The 26,931-nt window shown below is 40.3% G+C and overlaps 1 protein-coding gene across 4 annotated transcripts; it reads right to left on the bottom strand.

The window, feature by feature from the left end:
• Positions 1-26,931, bottom strand: LOC105475698 (family with sequence similarity 221 member A). Of its 4 annotated transcripts, none has more exons than XM_071094937.1 (7): positions 26,779-26,931; positions 22,752-22,925; positions 18,224-18,414; positions 15,799-16,005; positions 8,681-8,788; positions 5,800-5,879; positions 6-569 (listed from the first exon to the last, which is right to left on the bottom strand). In XM_071094937.1, exons 1-7 carry the CDS (start codon positions 26,841-26,843, stop codon positions 501-503), a joined length of 894 nt encoding a protein of 297 aa, XP_070951038.1. In that variant the 5' UTR covers positions 26,844-26,931; the 3' UTR covers positions 6-500. The 4 variants fall into 4 exon arrangements, with proteins under 4 accessions (XP_070951040.1, XP_070951038.1, XP_070951039.1 ...); XM_011731176.2 differs by having other exon boundaries at positions 8-569; positions 5,800-5,882; positions 26,779-26,930; XM_071094939.1 differs by lacking the exon at positions 15,799-16,005 and having other exon boundaries at positions 1-569; positions 5,800-5,882.

Raw genomic sequence — 26,931 nt, 5'->3', positions numbered from 1 at the left:
CTAGAAAATGGTTGTATAATTTTAAGATACATTTTTTATTTAAAAGCATAACATTACAAAGTTTGAAAAATAAAAAAAAATTTTAACTATTTTTTGTTTGCTTTGTTTTCTTGTTTTTAACTTACTATTTTGAATGACAAAAAAGTGGCTCTTATATATTTGTCCGAAACCCTTGATAATATCTTTGTTTAAATAGCCTGAAACAGTTAAATTATTATGTACTAAAAACATTTACTGTACTCTCAGACTGACTCATATAAAATAACCTCATTTGTCAGGAGAGAGAAAGGTACATACAAAGTAGTAAATTATGAGTTTTGACAAAAGTAATAGGCATTTTTAGTTATTTAAATAAATTAAGGAAACATCCCAAAAGACATTTATACAGTAAAAAAAAAAAAAAAAAAGTAAATAATTTCAGGAAAAATAAACTGTATTATTACATTTAAATAAACATGAAAAAGATACTTGGATGATGGTTTTAATTTATCCAATAGTCTTCATGAAGGTTTTGTAGCTGATGGCAATGGAGCTTTTCCTTTCCACTTAGCAGCCTTTTCCATTTTCATCTGTAAATTTAACATATTTATTGATATAACTTGTAAACCATTCTAAAGAAAATAAAAACTTGCAGAAAACTCATTCAGATTCATGTCACAACCATTCCACAGTTATTAAGCTGCTAAATACAAAAGCCAAAATCTGTTAAAGGGACATAATTACACATTTTTAAATGGTTTTATTTTAATTTTACAGAAGCATTTTAATAAAAGTAACATGAATATTGCTTTAGAGAAAAAAAATTAATTTCAATTGCCACTAAAATTACAAGTGCTAAAATGACTAAACTTACATCCAGCCTATGCACATTCCCTACAGAGTTATATAATGCACCTAATCCAGCTAGATTCTCTCTGGAACGTGGACTGCTTTAAGGATAGTTTCCTATAATTCTGGTTTCTATATTCCCAGTTACCTTTCTAAAAGCCTTTTCCTCCTCCATTGTAGTTAAAGCAAAAAAGCAGCACACATACCCTAAGCAGTGGCCTTCTAACTTTTTAGACACATAGAGACCTTTTCCAGGGGATTAAAGACCCCAGAGAACACAAATCCAACCTGCCTCCTACTCACTACCACTCACATTCACACACACCAATTTCCAGAGGCAACCCCACTGCCTTACCTCTGCAAGAGAAGGGGAGAGCAAGTCAGGGCCCATGGTAGAAGGCAGGGCCTCCGACCTTCTGAACTGATAGGAATAATATCAAGAAACCAGGAGAGACCTGGTAAAACCAGTCTATCCAATCTTATCAAACTGCAAGTAATACAAGCTTCCAATCATAAAACCAGATTAATCCAACCTCTGTCTCCTCCACATTTATTCCCTCTCTCGCCTCTTTGAGTTGGGTTGGGAACCTCATTCGGACACCATACACTCATATCATTCTTGCAAACCGTATCAAACAACAGGTCATCTGAAGGACCCCCAAAAAATACCCTATTCTAGGGCAAAAATTATAGGTTTTGATGTCAAATAGAAGAGAAAGTAAATCCTACTTCTACCATTTATTAAGCATTTGGGGCAATTTATTTAACAGTTTTACATTTGTAAAAAAAAAATGTCATAGTAATAGCTACTCCTCAGGGTTGTTCTAAAGCTGTAAATAATATATATAAAGATCTAGGCACTTAAGCACTCGATAAATGCTAGACCCTTTTCCTCACTCATTTAAAGCCAAGTGCTAGATTTGTAGAAACATAAATTTTTAAGAAGCAAAGATGCCAAAATACAAACAAAAACCAAAGCAGTGTTTGTCATTTGAAATAGTACGTAGCAAACACATCCATCAACCATCTAGTCTTTTTTTTTTTTCTTTTTGAGACAGTCTCGCTCTGTCGCCCAGGCTGGAGTGCAGTAGCACAATCTCAACTCATTGCAACCTCTGCCTCCCAGGTTCAAGTGATTCTCCTGCCTCAGCCTCCCAAGTAGCTGGGATTACAGGCATGCACCATCACACCCAGCTAATTTTCGTATTTTTAGTTGAGATGGGTTTACACCATGTTCACCAGGCTCATCTTGAATGCCTGACCTCAAGTGATCGGCCCACCTCAGCCTACCGAAGTGCTGGAATTACAGGCGTGAGCCACCGCCTCAGCAAACCATCTAGAGTCTTAAAAGCAAAGATACCTGCTCCTCTTTCTTTTGTTTGTTTTGTTTTTTTGTTTTTGTTTTTGTTGTTTTCTTTTGTTTTTTAAATTTCCTGGCAGGAATACAGTGCTTTGCACCTAGTAGACCTTTGATATTTGTTTCCTTAATAAAATTCTCCTTTCTTGGGGAAAAGAGACCAAGAATCATCCACAGCAGAAGAAAATAACTTGAACTGATATAGAAAAGCAACTTCTCAAGAGGATCTAAAAGCAGTGGGTAAACTATGTTACCACAGAGGTCTCACTCATCAAAGCCCACTTACACTCAGCATAGATTCTTCCCTGCCAGATGTTGCCAATGATTAGCAAAGAATGCAAGCAAAAACCAGATACACACATGGCATTGCTCTTGCGAGAGGCTCTGAACTATCAGACACACAGCTTCCTAATGATCCAAATGGTTTTGGAGTAAAAGACGACTACTAATAGCACATATGGTACGTGTCACCTCAGAGGAAGTTATTTAGGTATAGGCTTCTTAGTTTTTATACTCCATTAATCACACATGGTGGAGAGTTTATAAGCTGTATCTCATAAATCTACAAATCACAGAGGCTAGAAAGTTATAAACTACATCTCATAAATCCATAAATTCCAGGTTTATGTTATTTTTTTTTCCCCCAAGACAGAGTGCTGCTCTGTCGCCCAGGCTGGAGTGCAGTAGCACAATCTCGGCTCACTGCAACCTTGCCTCCTGGGTTCAAGCGATTCTCCTGCCTCAGCCTCCTGAGTAGCTGGGATTACAGGCGCATGCCACCATGCCCAGCTAACTCTGTGTGTGTGTGTGTGTGTGTGTGTGTGTGTGTGTGTGTGTGTGTGTGTGTGTTTAGTAGAGATGTGGTTTCACCGTGTTGGCCAGGCTGGTCTCAAACTCCTGACCTCATAATCCGCCCACCTCGGCCTCCCAAAGTGCTGGGATTACAGGCATAATACACCCAGCCTATAATAAACAATCTTGACAGGCCAGGTATATCCTTTAAAACATTCACAGATAAGAATTCCTCTCCTTATCTTCTCACAAGCAAACACCATTGGCATGTTTTCAAAGCAGTCAAAACTCCAGGTTTCTGGAGAAGGGATGGAAGGAATTCTAGAATCCAGTCTCCCATAAGCCTGTGAGGAAAAACTAAAACTTGGCCGTGAGTGTGTGTATTCCAAGAATGAAGAGTGATTTGATTATAACTTTATACCCTGATGCTGCTGCAAAAGTTGCCTTTTCTTCCATCACTCTGACCATTTCATCTCCCTCGCTGACATCCTACCACACCTCTTTCCCCTTGCTATGGTCTGAATGTTTTTATCCCCACAAAATTCATGTTGAAATCCTAACCTCCAATGTAGCGGTATTAGGAGATGGGCCCTGTGGGCAGTGATTAGATCATGAGTGCAGAGCCCTCATGAATGGGATAAGTGTCCTTATAAAAGAGGCCTCAAGACCCATCATGCCCCTTTTACCATATGAGGACACGGCAAGAAGATGCTATCTGCGGACCAGGAAGCAGGCCTCCACGAGACACCAAATCTGCCGGCACCTTGATTAGACTTCCCAGTCTCTGAAACTGTGAGCAATAAATTTCTATTGTTGATAACCCACCCAGCTTTACGGTATTTTGTTACAGCAGCCCAAACAGACCCTTAAACCACAACTTTTGAAAAGAACTTTCTGCAGGGATGGAAATGCCTTGTGCTATCCAATAAGGAAGCCACTAGCCACATGTGGCTACTAAGCACTTGAAATGTGATTGGTATGACTGAGGAAATAAACATTTAATTTTTAAAATTTAAATTTAGCCTTATAGAGCCCCATATGGAGACTGACTAAAGCATGGATATAGAATGTTTCCATCACTGCAGAAATCTCTATTTTCTAGCTCTGACTTAAATTCTGTCCTTTCCCCTTCGACTTCAAAATTCTTAAGCTACTCTGTCTCCAACTTACTTCCTGAATTTACTTAATGTTCAACTTTTTCCATCCTTTCAGTTACTCAACAAGCTCTTGTCTAAGAGTCGTATAGGATACAACAAAAAGTGGCGGGAGTATCTTTACTTTTGTGGAGTTTATTACCCGGCTGGAGAGATAATGATGTCCACGAAACAATAACCCTAAAGAAAGTACTTGCAGCCATGTGGCTGAAATACTATTCCCCACACCTCATTAAGCCAACATTCTTTCATCTAGTAAAACAAAAAAACAAAATAAAACTCTCAAATATGAACATGGCCATGAAACATATCAAAAGTATAAGAAGTTGACATGTATGAAAGTATCAATTATATTTGTGTTAACTTTTTTAATTTTCCATAAATTCATAATTCACTAAAAACCTATCACACACAAAGCACTGTGCTAGGTGCTAGGGAAAATATAAAGATGAATAAAACACTGTGCTTATCTCCAAGGCATTTACACCCTGGTGAACTGAGTCACTTTCACTTACAGCTGTGAACACATCAAGACTTCACTTGTTGAGCCCTGGAAATTGTTAAAATATGTTTATGTTTAATGTTCCGTTTCTTAAAGAATATTGGGTAATTTTTTTTTTTTTTTACATGGAGTTTCACTGTCACCCAGGCTGGAGCGCAGTGGCACAATCTTGGCTCACTGTAATCTCTGCCTCCCAGGTTCAAGCGATTCTCCTGCCTCAGCCTCCCAAATAGCTGGAATTACAGGCCTACACCACCATGCCCGGCTAATTTTTGTATTTTTTTTTAGTAGAGACGGGGTCTCCCCATGTTGGACAGCCTGGTCCCAAACTCCTAACCTCAGGTGATCCGCCTGCCTTGGCCTCCCAAAGTGCTGGGATTACAGGCGTGAGCCTCTGCGCCCAGGTGTGTATTGGGTAATTTGAACGAGTCTGGATACACCTAAAAGCCTCTAAGAAGAATAAGTAATACATATTAAGAATTCAAAACAGACGCCAGGCGCGGTCGCTCACGCCTGTAAGGCCACTCCTTTGGGAGGCCGAGGCAGGCTAATCAAGAGTTCAGGAGATCGAGACCATCCTGGCTAACACGGTGAAACCCCATCTCTACTAAAAATACAAAAAATTAGCTGGGTGTGGTGGCGGGCGCCTGTAGTCCCAGCTACTCCGGAGGCTGCGGTAGGAGAATGGCGTGAACCCGGGAGGCGGAGCTTGCAGTGAGCCGAGATGGCACCACTGCACTCCAGCCTGGGTAACAGAGAAAGGCTCCGTCTCAAAAAAAAAAAAAAAAAAAAGAATTCAAAATATACTCAATCTTTATTTGACAAATATTTTTAAATAAAAAATAAAGGTACACATATAAAAAAAGAAATTCAAGATACATATAATTTACAAATCTGCTGATATTGATGTTTATTACTGACAATTTTATTTGCACATTTATCCAATCTTTATGGCCTTCATAAATAAACCAGTGTATTAAATATCATGTTATTCTCTAGCCCTGTTTCTGCGTAAATTATTCTAATAAGCCTCAAGGCCTAATACCAACTGTGAGTAAAGACTTTATAAATTATTTTCAAGGATGTTCCACATTCAATATATAATCATTCTAGTGCTTTTGCTACAAGTAAATGCTTAATGCAAGTGGATTTCCTCAAAAACCTACCCTTTCCTGGTATCGTCTCTCAAAGAAAGCCATATCATCCTCTTCAGGTCTCCTTAATGAAGAAACTTGACTACTTGTACCTACTAACAAGGAAAAAAAAATCTAAGTAATGTATTTATATCATTACATATTCCCCTGAAATAAAAGAAAGAAAATTTTCTCCTGCCAGGTGATAATGTTTTATTTTTCAAACTAAAAATGGCCTAAATGAATAATTGGTCATACTACCTAATTCTCTCTTTTTAGAGAGAATGGCATCACAGGACAAAAGTGTTTTTCACTAGCAAACATTCCCAAACAGTCCACAGTTCATATTAAATAGCTATTCCATATAAGAGTACACTTAGTTTTGTCCCACTACTTTTTACATTTTATAACTAGAAATCCATGTTACACTTTGAGATAATGCACAAAAGTAATTATTGAGGTTTGGTATTGGCAACCATAGTAATGATAGTACCTGCTTCAAAATGTTTCAAAACTCATCTATTTTATCCATGTTTCACGGTACTCACTTTGTAAAATGGATCAAGCACTAATTTACATGCTGAAAGGAATTTTTAAAATTGCTTCTGTAGGAAAAAGTCTGGTTTTCTTGGTAGGTGCCCCAAGAGCCTAATTTCATAGAAAAGTTCACCTTCGTTGCAAGTGAATATCTTCACTGGGTCCCTTCATTTCCAAAGCAGAATAGCAACCTGAACGCTCACGCTTCAGTTTCTAAAGCATATGAATTCACCCTCAATCAGCAACATGTAACTCCAGACAATCACCAGAGTACAGCTACAGTCTGTCGACTATCTTTCACAAAAGTCTTACTGAGAAGAGTCAGAAGGGATGGATGTTTAGAATAAGTGTTATCTACCCATTCCTCTGGAAACTCTGGGTATATCCCTGGATCATGTGGGACCATTTGAGCCAAACCTCTTCCAGACTCATCTACATTGAGTTGCATTATAATGGCATATTACTATTTATCTAGTAAAATGGTATACCCCAACTCTTCAAAGGTGACTATCAGGCCAGGTGCAGTGATTCACACCTGTAGTCCCAGCACTTTGGGAGGTGGAGGCAGGTGGATTGCTTGAGCTCAGGAGTTCGAGACCAGCCTGAGCAACATGGCAAAACCCTATCTCTACAAAAAATTCAAAATTTAGCTGGACATGGTGGTGCATTCCTGTAGTCCCAGCTACTCAGGAGGCTGAGGTGAGAGATCACTTGAGCCAGGGAGGTAGAGGTTGCAGTGAGCCAAGATCACACCACTATACTCCAGCCTGGGTAACAGAGCAAGACTCTGTCTCAAAAAAAAAAAAAAAAAAAAATAGAAGCCGGGCGTGGTGGCTCAAGCCTGTAATCCCAGCACTTTGGGAGGCCAAGACGGGCAGATCACAAGGTCAGGAGATTGAGACCATCCTGGCTAACACGGTGAAACCCCGTCTCTACTAAAAAACACAAAAAGCTAGCCGGGCGAGGTGGCAAGCGCCTGTAGTCCCAGCTACTCAGGAGGCTGAGGCAGGAGGATGGCGTAAACCCGGGAGGCGGAGCTTGCAGTGAGCTGAGATCGCGCCACTGCACTCCAGCCTGGGTGACAGAGCCAGACTCCGTCTCAAAAAAAAAAAAAAAAAAATAGAAAGAAAAGGTGACTATCAGAAACAAGCAAACATCTGCTGTATTTGCTGAAATACAGCAGCAACTTTTACTTTAGCCACTAATCACTGAGGATCACTACACTGACTTAAAATCCAGCATGCCAGGCCAGGAGCAGTGATACATAGCTACAATCCCACTGCTTTGGGAAGCTGTGGCAGGAGGATAGCTAGAGGCCAGGAGTTTGAGACCAAACTAGTCAACAAAGCAAGACCCTGCTGCAAAAAAAAAAAAAAAAAAAAAAAAAAAAAGTTTTTTTAATTACCCAGGTGTGGGGGCACACCTGTACTCCTAGCTATGTGGAAGGCTGAGGCAGGAAGATCACTTGAGCCCTGGAGTTCAAGGTAACAGTGAGCCATGATCACACCACTGCACACCAGCTTGGACAACAGAGCAAGAACTTGTCTCAAAAAAAAAAAAATCCAGCATTGGTGTAACATTCATTAGCACTGAAGAACTCAGGCTTCCTCCTGTCTAAGAAAGAAAAACATATAATTGACTGCACTTTCCTCTGTGCCTTGGCTGCCACTAAACTCAGTCAAAACTGAAGTTTAAACAAAGTAATTACATCAACCTTGAAAGCTGCCACAGTTGTGTCCTTTTCTTGGCTTCTTACTTCTATATGTATTTCATCACTATGTACTAAGTTGTATGTTGCTTTTGCAAGCAGCCTTAAAATCCCTTATGGGGAATGTCTAGATGTATGAAAATACAGATAAATCAAAGAAAATTCTCATTTTAAAACATTCTAAAATACTAAATTTTAAATACCTAATAAGTCATACAAATGTATTCTTCTTGTTTTCAATAAGGGAAATATAGAATACTGGTGCTTAAAAATGAATTGTACCTGCTCTTAATTTATAAATGATAAAACTCTGCTAACCTATGGTTATCACTGGATTACGCCTCTTTGGGAAAACCCAAAGGCAATTAGTCCACCAGAGGGCCCTCTTATTCAGACACCAGAGCATGTACCAGAACAAGGTTTAAAACTTCAAATTATAGTATTACCAGAATCCTTTAAATTCTCGGAGTTAGCTATTTTTCCCAACACAAAATGAAGTTGCTTGCTTTTTCTCAGTGTGTGGCTTACATAAAAGAAAGTAAAATGATAGCTTAACTTGAAGTTAAATTATCGTAATAATGAAAAAAAGAGAGATGCCTAGAAAACAAATCAAAGCTCCATATTCTAATTTACTACATCCAAAAACAGTTCTAAACTTCATTTCATTACCATCTGTTAATGTCTCTGGAGAAGAACTAGATGATGCTTGAAATGCTTTTAGGAATGGGTTGTCTACTGCCGTAATGGGAGATTCTAAAAATTCAACCGAAGGTGCACCTGAGAAAACAATACATGGAGAATAAAAATTAAATATTTACAGGGATACAAACAAGTTATTACTTCTTTTTTTTTTTTTTTTTTTTTTTTTTTGAGACGGAGTCTCGCTCTGTCGCCCAGGCTGGAGTGCAATGGCCGGATCTCAGCTCACTGCAAGCTCCGCCTCCCGGGTTTACGCCATTCTCCTGCCTCAGCCTCCTGAGTAGCTGGGACTACAGGCGCTCGCCACCTCGCCCGGCTAGTTTTTTGTATTTTTTAGTAGAGACGGGGTTTCACCATGTTAGCCAGGATGGTCTCGATCTCCTGACCTCGTGATCCGCCCGTCTCAGCCTCCCAAAGTGCTGGGATTACAGGCTTGAGCCACCGCGCCCGGCCTACAAGTTATTACTTCTAATATAAATAAATTGGAACCTCAGCAGAATCATTAGAAATTCCTTCTATAAAAAGAAAAAAAAAATTAGACTGGGTGTAATGGCTCATGCCTGTAATCTTAACACTTTGGAAAGCCAAAGCAAGAGGATTGCTTGAGGCCAGGAGTTCAAGACCAGTCTTGGCAACATAGGGAGACCCCATCTCTACACACACAAAAAATACAAAAATTAGTTGGACATGGTGGCGTGTGCCTGTAGTCCTACCTCCCTGGAAGGGTAAAGCAGAAAGATCACTTGAGCCCAGGAATTTGAGGCTGCAGTGAGCTATGATCACATCACTTCACTGGATCCGGCCTGGGCAACACAGTGAGACTCTGTCTTTTTATTTAGATTTTTATCTGACACATAAAGTAAAAGCAAATGGGTAAAAGTATTCTGCACATTTCTGAGAACTTTTTTCACAGAATATTATGTACCTATGTTAGCATAGAAGTTCAAAACCCTAATATGTAATACTTATAAAACACTATCAAAAGCAAGACATTCATAATAAGGAACCTCTGGCTGAAAAGGGTAGAATAAGTGTATTTTTACTTTATTCCTTACTAGGAAGCCATCTGAAAACAAAGTATGAAAAATAAAGAAGAAAGTGCCTTCTTCAGTGAAATGAGGAAACATCCACAACTCCAAACCATAAACTAGAAAGACTAATTGCTAAATACATTGACTTCTGGACCAAAAGGAAGGAAGCTTCGGAGAAAATGTGTAGCTGCTCTGCCTTCTTCACAAACCACCACCTTCCCCCCACACTGCTATCTCTATACCACAGGTGAAGGAAAAAGCAAACTTTTGGTCCTAACTGGGTTAGAAGTTAGCCTCATCTTATAAACAGTGTGGGATGATTGCTCCGTCTCTCCCCACGCCGCCCCCTCCATCCCCAGTGGCTCCGATGGGGCATGTGGGAATATGAGAGAAGGCTCTGGCCCACGCAGGTCCTTGTGCTGCCCTCTGGCGGTTGCAAGTGCTACTGATCTCAAATGCTCAACTTGAATTTAATAAGTTGGTCTCTCAGCTTGATAGGGCCTGGTAGCCTTATGCTTGCTCCCACTGTAAGTATAGACTCCCTCAATACCTGTCACTTCCTCTATTGAGTCCCCCAGATAAGGGGACCCATCTCCAGCTCTGCCCCCTGCTATGATAGACGGCATGGCTGGCCCACTGACTCACAGGTCAGCTGCCTTCTCACACCCCCAGAGAGCTGGAAATTATGGACTCTTTCCACATCAAAAAGGAACCAAATTCCAGCAAGAGGTTTCCTTGGTCTAGGTATCTACATGGCTAATAGATCTGGAGTCCCTCTGCCCCTAGGTTCCTTTACACCTGAAATCAGAACAAAAACATCTTATATTTCCTCTCCTTAACTCTCACCTTTCTTCACCCCACCTTCTTTCATGGACCAAAAGGAAGAGGTTTCCTTTCTCTATAAAATCATGTGTCACATAAGACATTTTAGTCACCAATGGGCTGCATATACAATGGTGGCCCCATAAGATTATAATAGGGCTGCCCTATAATAGTGTAACATTTTATTGATTTATTTTGAGGCAGGGTCTCGCTCTGTCACCCAGGCTGGAGGGTAATGGTGCCATCACAGCTCATTGCAACCTCTACATCCCAGGCTCACGTGATCCTCTCACCTCAGCCCTCACCAAGTAGCTGGGATTACAGGCACACACACAATACCATGCCCGAATAATTTTTTGTATTTTTGTAGAGACATGGTTTCGCCATGTTGCCCAGGCTGGTCTCAAACTCCTGGGCTCAAGCGATCTGCCTGCCTCAGCCTTCCAAAATGCTGGGATTACAGGCATGAGCCACTGCACATGGCCCATTTTATTTTTTTATGCCATATTTTTACTGTACCTTTTCTATATTTAGAAAAATTTAAATATACAAATACTCACCATTGTGTTACAACTGTCTACAGCATTCAGTACAGTAGCATGATGAACAAGTTTGTTGCCTAGGAACAAAAGACTATACCACGTAGCTAGGTGTGTAGTACACTCTACCATCTAGGTTTATGTAAGTACACTCTATGATGTTCACATAACAAACATCAACTAACAATGCATTTTCCAGAATGTATCCCCATCGTTTAGTGGCACATGACTATACCTTTGAAGATACTTAGTGTTAAAATACTAGAAGTCTCTAAAAGGCAAAGATGCCAGCTACCACCATTATTTAGCATTGTTCTGGAAGTACTAGCCATTTTGACTGGTCAAGAATAAGAGTCATAAATATTGGGAAGGAAGAGGCAAAAACATTATTTTTTAAAAATAAACTAAAAATTGAGTAAAAACTCTAAGATTAAGTAATAAGAATGGTAACAAAAGCAATGAAACACTTTTGCTTTTTTATAAACAAACAATAATCAGTAAGAAGATATAATGGAAGAAAAAAATATCTCATGTATGATACTAATGAAAAAAAATTGGCCAGGAATGGTGGCTTACACCTGTAATCCCAGCACTTTGGGAGGCCAAGGCAGGCAGATCACCTGAGGTCAGGAGTTCGGGACCAGCCTGGCCAACATGGTAAAACCACGCCTCCACTAAAAATACAAAAGTTAGCCGGGCATGGTGGCACGCACCTGTAATCCCAGCTACTCAGGAGGCTGAGGCAGGAGAATCACTTGAACCCAGGAGGCAGAGATTGCAGTGAGCCAAGATCATGCCACTGCATTCCAGCCTGGGAGACAGAACGAGACACCATCTCAAAAAAAAATTAAATACCTAGAAATAAACTTAATAAGGTTGTGCAAGCCTTCTGGGATAACAACTTCAGAATTCCACTTAGCTGCACAGACAAATAAATGAAAAGATAATATTTAAAAATATCAGTTCTACATGGTGGCTTACACCTGTAGTCCCAGCTACTCAGGAGTCTGAGGTGGGAAGATTACTTGACCTTAGGAGTTTGAGACCAACCTGAGCAACACAGTAAGACTCTGTCTCTAAAAAAAATATAAAACGTAAAATATTAGCCAGGCATAGTGGCATGCGCCCATAGTTGCAGCTACTCAGGAGGTTGGGTGGGAGGACTGCTTGAGTCCAGGAGTTCAAGGCTGCAGTGAGCTATAATCATATTACTGCAGTCCAGCCTGGGAAACAAAGCGAAACCCCATCTTAAAAAGAAAAAAAAATTATTTCTACATTCATCTACATATTCAGTGTGATCTCAATTAAAATAATAGAGTGTTTATACCTTAACAAAATGATGCCAAAGTTCTGAAAGAATTAAAACGTAAGAATAGGTCAGGAAAATTCTGAAGCAATAAAATGAAGTCATAAATATTAACTAATTTATTTATTATAAAGCTGCAGTAACAAAAACAATATAGTAGCTGTACACAAATAGCCAACAATGTGGCAGACTAGGGAGCCCACAGAAATCTTCGGGTTGAACCCAACCCTGCTACTTCTTAGTTGAATAACACTGAGCATGTTATTTTACTTCTCTGTGCTGCGTATCCTCATCTGTAAACTAGGAATAATAATCTAACTCACAGAGTTGTTGTGAGGATTAAGTGAAATAATATATGTGATGTGGCTCAAACAACTGCTGGTAGTACAAAGTTGCAGTCATCAAACATGATCATCATCATCATCATTTTTTGACACTGGTAGTTGGGTTTTCTTTAGCTGTTGCTTGAACCTAACACAATTACGCACCCATAAAACTACAGAAGAATTTACTTATGAAATTTAAGAAGCTAGTTATAAAATTACCTAGAAGAGAAAATGCACAAAAATATCAAGACAATCTTGAAAACAATCACAAAGACGAGGAATTTACCACATCAAATATGACATACCAGGAAGCTATCACAAAAAAATAAATATATATATATGTATAAAATATTGGCACAGGATAGACAAATGGGCCAATGGTACAAAATGGAGAATATGACAGAATATGGTAGAGTTTCCATGGAATACTATGTAGCCATAAAAAAGAATGAGTTCATGTACTTTGCAGAGACATGGATGAAGCTGGAAGCCATCATTCTCAGCAAACTAATGCAGGAACAGAAAACTAAACACCGCATGCTCTCACTCACAAGTGGGAGTTGAACAATGAGAATACATGGACACAGAGAGGGGAATATCACACACAGGGGCCTGTCGGAGGGTGGGAGGCGAGCGGAGGGAGGGCATTAGTACAAATAGCTAATGCATGCAGGGCTTAAAACCTAGACGACAGGTTGATAGCTGCAGCATATCACCATGGCACATGTATACCTATGTAACAAACCTGCATGTTCTGCACACGTATCCCAGAACTTAAAGTAAAATAAAAATAAAGAATACGGTAGAGTGTCAGATGATTTGGGAAAGAATGGTGCTTGAATAACTGGCCATCAATTTAGACAAAAACTGAAGTTAGACACATCTACCTCACACTTTCACAAAAAATAAATTACAGATATATGAAAAAGCTAAACATAAAAAAATACTAAAATAAAATGCAGGAGAATATATTTATAAAACTGAAATAGGAAAGGCCTGTCTCCAAAATTTTTAAACTGTAAAGAAAAAAATTAAGTTAAAAGACAAATGACAGGTTGAGAGAAAATGTCTGCAAAATAAATAACAAAAAAAAATACAGAATAATAAAAAGACTTCCTATAAGTCAATGATAAAAGATAAAAACAAAAAAAAATGAGCAAGGGATATGAATAGGCCATTCACAGAAAGTGAAATGGCCAATAAATATGAAAAGATCCCTGTCTCACAAATAACCAGGGAAATCAAATTGAAACAACAACGACAATTTTACACATCAGACTGGCAAAAAAATCAAGTTTAATAATATCAATGATTAGCCTAAATGTGAGGAAATAGGCAAGCTAAAGCATCAGTAGAGGAAGTAAACACAAGCAGAGCATTTTTGGAGGACATTTTGGCAGAATGTATTAGAATTTTACAGGTTAACATGCTCCAGTAGTTTTACTTCTCTGTATCTACCTTAGAGTCAAATTCATGTAAGGATACAGGCAGACAAATTCAAGGATTTTCTTGGCAAGATTGCTTGTAATGGCAAAAAAAGATGGAAATCTAAATGTCATGAACAAGGAAATGATTAGATAAACTGCTATATCTATAGTGTGGAATACCATACAGCAGTTAAAAAGAACGAAGTAGACTTGTGTGTCCTGACACAACAGGCCTTTACATTTTTCTAAGCTAAAAAACAAGTAAAGCCAGGTATGGTGATGCATGCCTGTAATCCCAGCTACTAGGAAGGCTGAGACTGGAGGATCGCTTGAGCCCAGGAGTTCAAACCTAGCCTGGGCACCATAGCAAGACCCTATCTCTTAAACAATAAATACAAATAATTTTTAAAAATTAAAAAGTAAATAGTAAAATTGTATGTTAAAGAGAAAAATTAATTGATGATAGCAAATTACCCTCGGGGAAAGAATCAGACAAAGAGAAGTATTCAAGGGTGCTTTGTAATTAATTTCTCTTTTTTTTCCACTTAATTTCTAGTGTTTGAATATTTTACAAGAAAATATACACTTGTATGGGCCTGGCATAGTGGCTCACACCTGTAATCCCAGCACTTTGGGAGGCTGAGGCAGGCGGATCACCTGAGGTCGGGAGTTTGAGACCAGCCTGACCAACATGGAGAAACTCCATCTCTACTAAAAATACAAAATTAGCCAGGTGTGGTGGCACATGCCTGTAATCCCGGCTACTCGGGAGGCTGAGGCAGGAGAATCGCTTGAACCTGTGAGGCTGAGGTTGCAGTGAGCCGAGATCGCACCATTGCACTCCAGCCTGGGCCACGAGAGTGAAACTCTGTCTCAAAAAAAACAAAAAAAGAAAAGAAAATATACACTTGTATTTATGTAATTTTTAAATGAAAAAATACATGCTTGTTGTAAAACAGAAAAAAAAAAAAAAAACTTACACACAAGTGTTTCGAGCAGACAGGGAACACATTCTGCTCCCCAGTCCCACTCAGCTCTCAGAAGGATCCATCTACCTTTAACAGTTTAGAATAGATCCTATTAAACTTTCCCTACATTATTTACAACATATATGTATGCAAGAAGATATATGTGTGTGCACACACATACATATTTTACTATAGAAGTGATTACATGTATATACATGTATGTTCATATACACACATGAACATAAGCCTACTGTTTCCAAAATGAAATGGATACAATAGCATAAGTTACATACAGTAAAGTAACAGGTAAACTATATCACATCAAATAAAATAAATATTATTCAGCTATTTCAAACAATGGAGATGTGGATTCAAATTTGAGTACAAGTATTGGGATGAGAATGATCTCTGCCACGTGCTTTCTAAATTCTATAATGACAATACATTGTATGGTAGCAATAAAACCTCTTTCTTGGATACTAAATAGGTCTGAAAAAATAAAAAATAAAATAAAAATTTTAAAAACCTCTTTTAAAAAATAAAAATCAAATGAGAGAATGTTTTCTGAAAGAAAAATACTATGAAGTGCTTAACAAAGATAAGCCTTCACTATTGCTAGCATACATAAAAACAATACGATGGGCTCACATTTCACATAGCATCACTTACCAATCCCACTGTCATCTAACCGCATGTAGCCTTCCGCCAGCGAGCTGAAACCAGTTAATCCTCCCATGGCTGCATAAGGAACATCCTGTCCCACTGGTTTTCCCTGAGCCAATCTTTCTTGCTTAGTTTCCACTACTGTGTCATGGGCATATGCAGGCTGACCACAAGCACAAGTGAAGCAGCTATGGAATCCTGAACACTTGGAACCTGAATCAAGATGTAAAGGGAGTTAAATTCTTAAAGGTCCTATGTTGTCTACCCTAAAGACACTTAGCCTGGCAAAAGCCAGCTGAATCTAGATCCTCTGGCCCCTGTAACTCTTACCTCCAGCCACTGAACTCCTTCCTAGCCACTGTTCTTACTTCTAAAACATGCTAAAGTAGTAACCGGATACAACACAGGAAAAAAAAAAAAAACTGCAAAACACAAGGACTAAAAGAAATTGAAGAACCAGGTAATGCAGGCCCTCTCCTCAAAAACGGAATTATAAGCGGCATGGCAGGGACAGCCCAGTGGCCAGGACCAGGTGAAGAGATAATGTAGAAATCTTCCTACAGATCAACTCCCCATAAAAGCCAAATTGGAAGGTCAATCTGTAGACACAGAAAGGGTGTAGTGGAATCTTGTTCAGCAATAAAAAGGAAAGAAGTATTGATATAGGCTACATGGATGAATCATGAAAACATCATGCTAAATGAAAGAAGTCAGTCACAAAAGACCACATATTCTATGATTCTACTTATATAAAATGTCCAGAATAGGCAAGTCCAGAAACAGAAAGTAGAGTATGGGTTGCCTAGGGCTGGGGAGAGAGCAAAGTAAGGAATGACTCCTAGTGAATATGGAGTTTCTTTTTGGGGTGAGAAAAATGTTCTGAAGTGTATTGTGCTGGTGGTTACACAACATTCATGCTGATTATAAAAAATCATGAAGCTGCACATTTTAAATAGGTTAATTGTATGACATGTGAATTACGTCTTAACAAAGTTGTTGTATGAAAAAAATCAAGCCATATTGTAATGGAGGCCAGAATATACCATTAACAAAATCTTTACCCACTCACACCTCTGACAAACATATATGGGAACAGCCAGGCGCAGTGGCTCACACCTGGAATCCCAGCACTTTGGAAGGCCAAAGTAGGGAGATCACTTGAGGTCAGGGGTTTGAGAACAGCCTGGCCAACATGGTAAAACCCTGTCTCTACTAAAAACACAAAAATTAGCCAGGTGTGGTGGCGGGTGCCTATAATCTCAGCTACTTGGGAGGCTGAGGCAGGAGAATCACTTGAACCCTGGAGGCAGAGGTTGCAGTGAGCCGAGATCACACCACTGCACTCCAGCCTGAGTGACAAGAGCAAAACTCTGTTAAAAAATAACAATAATTATTTTATATATATATATATGAACCAAGGCATATAAATAAATCAGTTTTCTCCAACTACTTCCATATTCGCCAATGAAACATTTATTCCTGCCACTGTCATTAAAAATATTTTATTATATACTTCATCATAAGATTTCAACTCAAACTACTATAAAAACAACTGGATTGACTATCTCCTGAAGGAAACTAATGGACTAGCACTCTACCTAGTTCAATGGATGATCCAGTGTAAGGGCAAAAGGCGTAGAGGTTGGAATTTGGGTACAGGTATTAAGGTAAGGGTGCTACTGCAAACAAAGTATTAAAATGATCATGCTATGTTAATCTATCAGCAAGCCATAAAAATGTTTTGACTTATAAAATGCTTTTTTAAAATCTATGAATAGAATTTAGTTGATTCAACTCCCGTATTCGAAAATTTGAATCAGATCACATCTGGTAATTTTTTTTTTTTTTTTTTTTTTGAGACGGAGTCTCGCTCTGTCGCCCAGGCTGGAGTGCAGTGGCCGGATCTCAGCTCACTGCAAGCTCCGCCTCCCAGGTTTACGCCATTCTCCCGCCTCAGCCTCCCGAGTAGCTGCGACTACAGGCGCCCGCCACCTCGTCCGGCTAGTTTTTTGTATAGAGACGGGGTTTCAACGGATTAGCCAGGATGGTGTCGATCTCCTGAACTCGTGATCCGCCCGTCTCGGCCTCCCAAAGTGCTGGGATTACAGGCTTGAGCCACCGCGCCCGGCCCCTACATCTGGTAATTCTTTAAAATCCATTACTATTACTTAAATTATCTGAACTACATGAAATGAGGGTTTATGATTATCAAGCATACCATTAACTCTGAATTCTTCCACAAAAATGAAATCTTAGAGTATCTATCCATTGAATTTTCCTTAGTTGTTTCATGTTAACGCTATAACTGAACGTTAACTCCACAACTAATACAATTGAATATTAACTCTACAACCAGTACAAAGGCACGTTAAATATTCAAGGAAGACGTATAAACATTCTGAGTTTATGTGTTTATAATTATATAACTCACATATATTGCACATAAAGCCAGGCGCAGCACTGTGCTGATCAGCAAAGTGTTTGCACCTGCAGCGAATGGGCTGGCTGCCATTCAAGGGGACATAAAGGTAAGCCCTGCACTGGCAGCCAGTCACTCGGCAGGGCAGATCAATGGGGCGCTGCTGAGGAATCGTTTCCAAGTCAGTTTTATGTTGTTTATACCTAAAAAAATGAGAGAGAGAGAGAAATCTGAACACAATACAGGTATTATCAAAAATTACAATTTCTATTATATTAAAGGCAGATACGATTTTTTAAATTATTATTGTTTTATTATTCTTCATAGTAAGGTGAAAATAAACTCTCCTACATATAGTACTTGTATCAGCTATGTTGCTTTGGTCAGAGGAAATCTTCACTCTTTTAGATTTCTATTTTTAGTTATTTCAGAAGCTGTTTCACAGCAATACAAAGAATAATTATATAATTTCCTCAAAACACTTACCTCTACAGATTCCTTAATATAGAAGCACAACCTAAGAGTATGAAAAAGTTCAGGTCGGGTGCAGTGGCTCAGGCCTGTAATCCTAGCACTTTGGGGGGCCGAGTCAGGCGGATCACCTGAGGTTGGGAGTTCGAGACCAGCCTGACCAACATAGAGAAACCCCGTTTCTACTAAAAATACAAAACTAGCTGGCCATTATGGCACATGCCTGTAACCCCAGCTACTCAGGAGGCTGAGGCAGGAGAATTGCTTGAACCCAGGAGGCAGAGGTTGCGGTGAGCCAAGATCGCGCCATTGCACTCCAGCCTGGGCAACAAGAGCAAAACTCTGTCTCAAAAAAAAGAGAAAAGAATGTTATTTTTATCAAAGTGCATTACTTAAATTTATTTCCATATGTTTGCTACTTAAAATAGAAATACATTCAATAAACGCGTATTTATGTAATTTATTTTAATATAACTTTTGACTTCAAAATAAATTATCAATATTTTTGAAAGCCAAAGCTCCTCCTTATACTACTGTGATTTTCTTAAATAAGACCACTCACTTTCTTCTCATAGGTGATATTCAGTAAAATAATACTAAATTTATTATTCTCAATATTAATCAAAGAAAAATCCAAATTAAAATGAGATACCATTTTAACTTAGCAAAAAGAGTCAAAGTTTTTTAAAACTATATGTAATACACAATGTTATCAAGACTGTTACGAAAGGGCCAGGTGCCAGTGGCACATGCCTGTAATCCCAGCACTTTGGGAGGCCAAGGCAGGTGGATCACTTGAGCTCAGGAGTTCGAGACCAACCTGGGCAACACGATGAAACCCCGTCTCTTCTAAAAATACAAAAATTAGCCAGGCATGGTGGTGCATGCCTGTAGTCCCAGCTACTCGAGAGCCTGAGGCAGGAGAATCCCTTGAACCCGGGAGGCAGAGGTTGCAGTGAGCTGAGATTGCGTCACTGTACTCCAGCCTGTGCAACAGAGTGAGGTTCTGTCTCAAAAAAGAAAAAAAGAGTGTTACAAAAGAACAAATGCTATTTAATAATGTTTCAAGAAACGTTAAAAGGTCCATTATTTGAACCAGAAATTTCATTTTTGGAAAATATACCCTAAGAAAATAATTCCATTTATAGAAAAAGCTTTATGCATACCAATAATATTAGCAATAGTACTTACATCAGCTACATGATACACACACCCACACAACATAAAAGAACTAGTAAGTAAATTACTAGACAACAGGTTTTCAAACCTTTTAGCAGTGAAACCCCTTTGTCAAATAACATCTTTTATAGAACGAGAATACATAAAACAAATGCAGAATTGGTTAGAGCAAGAGGAAGAACAGAATAGAGTTTCCCCTTCTCCTAACCCGCCCTTCCACCTGGCACACCCTCAAGGCTCTCTCACAGCTCCGGAGAACACAGATAAACACCACTGGACTAGCTGGACTAGCTGGCAGGTGTTTAAAATCTTGTTTTTGACCAGCACATAACAACGTGGAAACATATTTCTGTGATTTCTGTCATTAAAAAGTGGCTCAGTATTTTACGCAAACACATAATTAACAACAGTTAAATGAACCACAGTTAAATGAAAAAGTCAGGCCGGGCACAGTGGCTCATGCCTGTAATCCCAGCACTTTGGGAGGCCAAGGCAGGGGAGGCAGCCTCAGGATCACCTGAGGCTAGGAGTTCGAGAGCAGCCTAACCAACATGGAGAAACCCCATCTCTGCTAAAAATACAAAATTAGCTGGGAATGGTGGTGCATGACTGTAGTCCCAGCTACTTGGGAGGCTGAGGCAGGAGAATCGCTTGAACCCATGAGGTAGAGGTTGTAGTGAGCCAAGATCATGCCATTGCACTCCAGCCTGGGCAAGAAGAGTGAAACTCTGTCTCAAAAAAAAAAAAAAAAAAAAGAAAGGAAAAAGAAAAAGTCATACAGATATTGTAAAACAAAACAAAACAAAACAAAACTAGCAGCTGGCTTTGGGTAGTGAGCTGCTTCTCTATATTGTATATAGAATATATTCTGTTTCTATATATCCCCCATTTTCCTTAATAATCATATATCACTTTTATGGTTGGGGGAAAAGTTTGGAAGAAATCTCACTGAGTGGATCAGTACTAAATACAATAACTTCTCCATCAAAGTTGAGTTGGGTCAGCTGAGCATGGTGGCACACATGTGTAATCTGAGTACTTTGGAAAGTCCAAGGTAGACAGATCACTTGAGCCCAGGAGTCTGGGCAATAAAGCCAAACCACTTCTCTACAAAAAAATACAAAAATTAGCTGGATGTGGTGGCACACGCCAAGAAAAACAGTATAAGAACTATACAAAAACACAGTGTCTCTGGCCCCAGCTACTTGGGAGGCTGAGGTCAAAGGATCGCTAGAGCCCAGGAGGTCGAGGCTGCAATGAGCAAAGATCATGCCACTGTACTCCAACCTGAGTGACAGAGTAAAACCCTGTCTCAAAAAAAAAAAAAGTTGAGTTGGATCAGTTCTGATGTTCAAGTCCATGCTGTATAAGTTATACAGAGATTAGAAAGTGGCACTAAATTTGTGTAAGAATAAATTATAAAACTATCACAAACTTACCAAACCCCTCTTTAATTCTGAAAGATATCAACACGTCTCTTATCCTCCATTCCTCCTCAGTGTTTTTAGCTGGGGTTGCTAAATAAATTTATAGTCAATCTATATACAACATTACTCATCCTAGCAACTGCCTAACAAACTCTGGCAAACTGCAACTCTAAATAGCAACTATACAAAGAGTCTCTGTGAAAGAGCCCCAGAAATTGCTATCAGAATAGGGTGGTTCCTCTTGGAACCGAAAGTTAAAGTTGCTGCCTGAAAACATGGAATAGGTTCAGAGACTTTTCTGTGAAGCAGCTTAGGTATTCTGAACTTTACAACTGTAAGACAGTAGCAAAATTTAAAGTAGAGCACACACACAGCAAAACGCAAAGTTCAGATACAGACAACTCAAGTCAAAAACTGGAGCCTCACTTACTTCCTTTCCTTTAGGCACTTTTCTTGGAACATGACCATTTGTAATGCAAAGCAGTGTGCTTGTTTGTTTAAAGAGAGGTATCAACATAGCAGATCCTTAAGGTATAAAAGGCCATTAGTAAATTTGAGGAGAAATGTTTATACTTATAGATGGACAGCATGATCAGTGTGGGCCAATTCAAGCAATGCTTAAAGTAGTTCCTCAGTCTGATGACCCATTCTCTACCTTCTCCAGTGATGTGAGATGTAGGTAGACTCTGCTCCCCAGTCAAACTGAAAGACCCCTGGCAAAGCCACAGGGCCAAACATTTTTACCAATGGCAAGAGAACTGCTTAAGATGGTAAGACTCCATGATGAGCGCTAATAGGATATGATGGAAAAATTTTAATTATAGCTTTAAAAACCTTTAGATAATTTTTGTGGGGTTTGTTTCATTTTTTTGTTTTATTTTGTTTTGTTTTGAGACAGAGCCTCATACTTGTCACCCAGGCTGGTGTACAGTGGCATGATTTTGGCTCACTGCAACCTCACTTCCCAGGTTCAAGCAATTCTCCTGCCTCAGCCTCCCAAGTAGCTAGGATTACAGGCGCGTGCCACCACACTCGGCTAATTTTTTGTATTTTCAGTAGACACAGGGTTTCACTATGTTGGCCAGACTCATCTTGAACTCCTGACCTAGTGATCCGCTCACCTCGGCCTCCCAAAGTGCTGGAATTACAGGTATGAGCCACTGCGCCCGGCCAATTTTTGTTTAAGAGACAAGGTTTCACTCTCTGTCACCCAGGATGGAATGCAGTTGCACAATCACAGCTCACTGCAGACTAGAACTCCTGGGCTCAAGCAGTCCTTCTGCCTCGGCCTCCCAAAGTTCTGGGATAACAGATGTGAGCCGCCATCCCCAGCTGATAATTTCTACTCTACTACATAAAGGACAATTGTTAAATGTTTCTCAGTCATCACAATTTGTAGAAGTAAGATATGCTTAGCTTTTTATTTTCTAATTATCAAAAAACTTTGCAATAAAGTATCTTACCTGTGTGTACAAAAGCACAGTGTCTCTGGGCCCACAAGTTTACAATCCATCCCTGTTGGTGACCGCCAGCTCACAAATAATCTGTTTTGTAAGCGCAGAGGTAAAACTTTTCTTTTGTATTCTTCATATTCTTCAGGAGTAAAAAGTTTCCCTCCATCATCCTCACCAACAATTCTACAATAAAAATATATATTTCTCTTAAACTTTGAGTATTTATTTTCCGGGTGAGCTATGACCAGGCCACTGCAAATATTAAATAAATTTGTAAGCTTTTATTTTATAAATCTGTCTTTTCTGACAGATGTGGCAGGCCAGGTCTCCGTAACACCTGTTACTGCACTGACTGAGTGGTGAAGTTAAATACTAAAAGCTGATAGAACCAGTGTCCTTATACAAAGGCTGGAAAGTAACAACAGCCCACAAAGAGTTTTGCCCAGGCCTTTCCTGGGCCTTGCAGCATGACAAGATAACGAAGGAATTCTTAAAGGACCCATTTAGGACTAAACAAGTTTTATTGGGGGTCTGAAGAAACTCCCCAGACCTCCACAAACAAGTTTATTGGGGGTCTGAAGGAACTCCCCAAACCTCCATGATTTAGCACGAGACAAGACAAGAGTAATCACCCAGCACCTGGACCCATTTAGATTAAGTAAATTACTGAGGCTCCAGAGGAAGGTCTTCAGGACTCAGATCTTAGTTATAGATTAGAAGTTAATCATTTATGGCTTTAGATAAATGCACACTTACACATAAACATATAGCTTAAAAGGTATATAAGCTCTGGAAAACTTTGTAATTTTGAGTTAGTCTGCCAATATCTTCCAGGCCTTCTCCCTATAACCAGTTACGGAAATAATCTCCCTTCTTTCCCAGTTCGTCTGAATCGCATTATTGGGCCACGAGAATAAGCAGCCCAACCCTCGGTTTGATCCAGAAACATAGGTGCCTCAGCCATGAACCTAGTGATGGGTGAGAAAAGAAATCTTTTCTCCCTTAACTTCCTATACAAGAGGGTTATTAATAGGAAAAACAATGAATTCATAACGCAACTTTACTGATCCAGGTTTATCAACAGAGGATTACCACATATTCATCTCAGTTTTTCCTTTGATACTGAAGCAAAGATTCTCATTCTTCTCATTAAAGGTAGAGCCTTAACTGCTAAAAATTCTAACATTTTCCTCCTTTGAAAATGTATCCCAAAAAAGTACAAAAAATATCAAAGCAGAAGCCAATATGACTAATTTCCATACCTGTCTCCAAACCCTGGCCAGGGGTTTAAACATGTGGAACCTAAATACACACTTGGTTCAGCAAAAGCTCAAACTACATTTGTGTATTAGGTAATCAGGTTTATCATTGTTTAATTTCAGAAGTAAGAACCCAAAATTTTATGGGAAAATATTAAGCCCCCACTATTTCTATGAAACGAAATTAAGAATTGGCCTCCCTGGAGGAAAAGAAAGCACACCTAAAAGAAGTTTTTCCAAAACTGAAGACATTTCTCCCTGAAAATACTCCCCTTGAAAAGTCACAAAAAGTGATATTTGTAGAATGCTACATGCTTTTTTCCATAGTTTGAAGGCTTTAGCTGAGGTAGAAAATAAAAACCATTGCTCTATGTGCTTGCCATTAAAAAAAAAAAGGAAAACCAATGTATAAGCTATGAAATAATCAAAACTATCTTCTTTACACAGACAATCTAGATACATAATAGCAAAGAAACAAAGGGCATTTATTTCTGAGTTAAATTTTGGGCCATTTCACTTTCTTGTACCTATTAAGAATACCAACAGGTATTAAGATCTTAAGATAAATACGGATCTTTAAAAGATCTTTTAAAAGTAAGATGTCATTGGTATTTAAGTACTAAACCAGTGCAACTCAAATTTTATTGTACTTACAGAATCCCCAGGGGATCTTGTTCAAATGCAGATTAAAACTCACAGCACAGTGGCTCACACCTGTAATCCCAGCACTTTGGGAGGCTGAAGCAGGCGGATCACTTTAGGTCAGGAGTTCGAGACCAGCCTGGCCAATATAGCAAAACCCCGTCTCTACCAATAATGAAAAAATTAGCGGGGCGTGGTGGTGGGCGCCTATAATCCCAACTACTCTGGAAACTGAGGCACTGAGAATTGCTTGAACCATGGAGGCAGAGGTTACAGTGAGCTGAGATAGCGCCACTGCACTCCAGACTGGGCAGCAGAGCAAGACTCTATCTAAAATATATATATATATATATATATATATATATATATACACACACACATATTTATATACCTGTATATAAATGTATAAATATATATGTGTATATATGTTACTCCCACAGTGTGAGTAACAAGCCTGCATGCTTCCCCTCCCAACTGACTCCCACCAAAGCACCTAGACAAGACCAAATCCAGGAAAACTCTTAGGAAGGAAAGTTTGTTTCCTTCTAAACTCATATTTTGACTCATCTTCCCACCCCACCTTCCCAGCCCACCTTTTCACATCTAGGCACTCAAGTCCTGTTTTCCCCACTTTTCTAAAATCCTGACGTCAGTAAAGGACCTAATAATCTCTTTCAGAGGGAAGTGTTTCAAGTTATTTATGATTGCAAAAATAATTTCCCAGCTGGGCACGGTGGCTCAGGCCTGTAATCCCAACACTTTAGGAGGCCAAGGCGGGCGGAGCCCAGGAGTTCAAGACCAGCCTGGGCAACATGGTGAAATCCCGTCTCTACAGAAAATACAAAAATCAACTGGGCGCCTGTAGTCCCAGCTACTCGGGAGGCTGAGGCAGGAGAATCACTTGAACCCAGGAGGTGGAGATTGCGGTGAGCCGAGATCGCGCCACTGCACTCCAGCCTGGGCAAGAGTCAGACCCTGTCTCAATAAAATAAATAAATACATAATTTCCCACCAGGTCTGCCCTAACATGTTCGGAGCTAGGCAAGAATTAACTGGAGGCCCACAATTCACATATCTAAATATCCAAGTTATCAGTCAACACCAGCTCCAGCAACTTGCTCCCAGGCAATAGCTCTGGGGAACTGGAGGCTCAAGGAGCCGGCTCTGCTCTGCGCGAGGACTGGATGGTGGTTGTTCTGACCCTGAACCGGGCGTGGGAACTGACCCCATCAAGCTCCTAGCCCTTATTCTTCTGGCTCAGAATCTCCAGGCAGTTCTAAGGGTTACCGAAAACTACACCAACGGGGCAGTCGGAGCGCGGGAGGGCAGTCGGAGCGCGGGAGAGCAGTCAGCTGGGGGGCCGTCTGCGCGCACACCTCTGGGTCATCTGGGTCGCCCACGATGCCGCAGAGGAGGCCCTGTCGCTCACTCCGGCCTCCCTGGCCGAGCCTGGAGCGTCTCCCCTCTGCTTGTACACACACATCCTCCAGCCCCAACTCCGCGTCCTCTGGCGGCCCTCTCCAGGACTTCCCATCCGCCCAGATTCCGGACGATCAAAACCCCCAGGAAGCGGAAAAAGAGCGCGTCGCTGCAGGTGCACCAGCCTCGGTCAGGACCCAGGACAATTAGCCGGGTCCTCAGGCCAAAGGAGCGCCTACGTTTCCAGTTTCGGAAGGGGTTTCTCCAGAACACCAAAACACCAGTCGGTGCCTTTCTCCTAAAACCAGCACCTCGGGGTGGGGAGTGCGTTCAGAAGTTCACGGTCGACCCTATTACTGGGTTAATTTGATGCATGCTAACTTCTATAGCCTCTAGTACTCGATGTGAATGTTTTCAATGGCCATTTAAAAAACAGTTGGACCTCTGTATCAACTAGAGTTAGCCATCCTTCTTGGAAGGGAGCAGAGGGACCTCTTAAATGGCATCGGAAGACTCATCATTGCATAGAACTGCGTGGCCCTACAATATTTAATTAGGCAAAGACGAAACTGGAATTAATCTAGGCCTCCCCCAACAACCCAGGCAAAGATTCAGGGAACCCCCGCGGACACCCGCCGGGCCCCTGCCCTCGCCCTCAGCCCAGGGATCGTGGCCCCTCGGAGCGGCGAAGGGCCGGCCCGGAGCCACAGCCTCACCTCCTATACTCCAGGTACTCGTCCACTGCCGCCGCGCCGCGGGGAGGCAACGTCAGCCGCTCCATGGCCGGTGGGGAAGCCAAAGGCGCCCTCCCTGCTGGCCCGCCGACCGCGAAGCCCGACCCGGCCCCGCCCCCTCCAGGCGCTGCGCCC

This window comes from Macaca nemestrina, chromosome 4 (genome assembly GCF_043159975.1).
Source record: "Macaca nemestrina isolate mMacNem1 chromosome 4, mMacNem.hap1, whole genome shotgun sequence".
In the NCBI taxonomy this organism is placed as follows: Eukaryota; Metazoa; Chordata; class Mammalia; order Primates; family Cercopithecidae; genus Macaca; species Macaca nemestrina.
The sequence above is the reverse complement of the archived record's forward strand: the minus strand, read 5'-3'. Positions and strand labels throughout refer to the sequence as shown.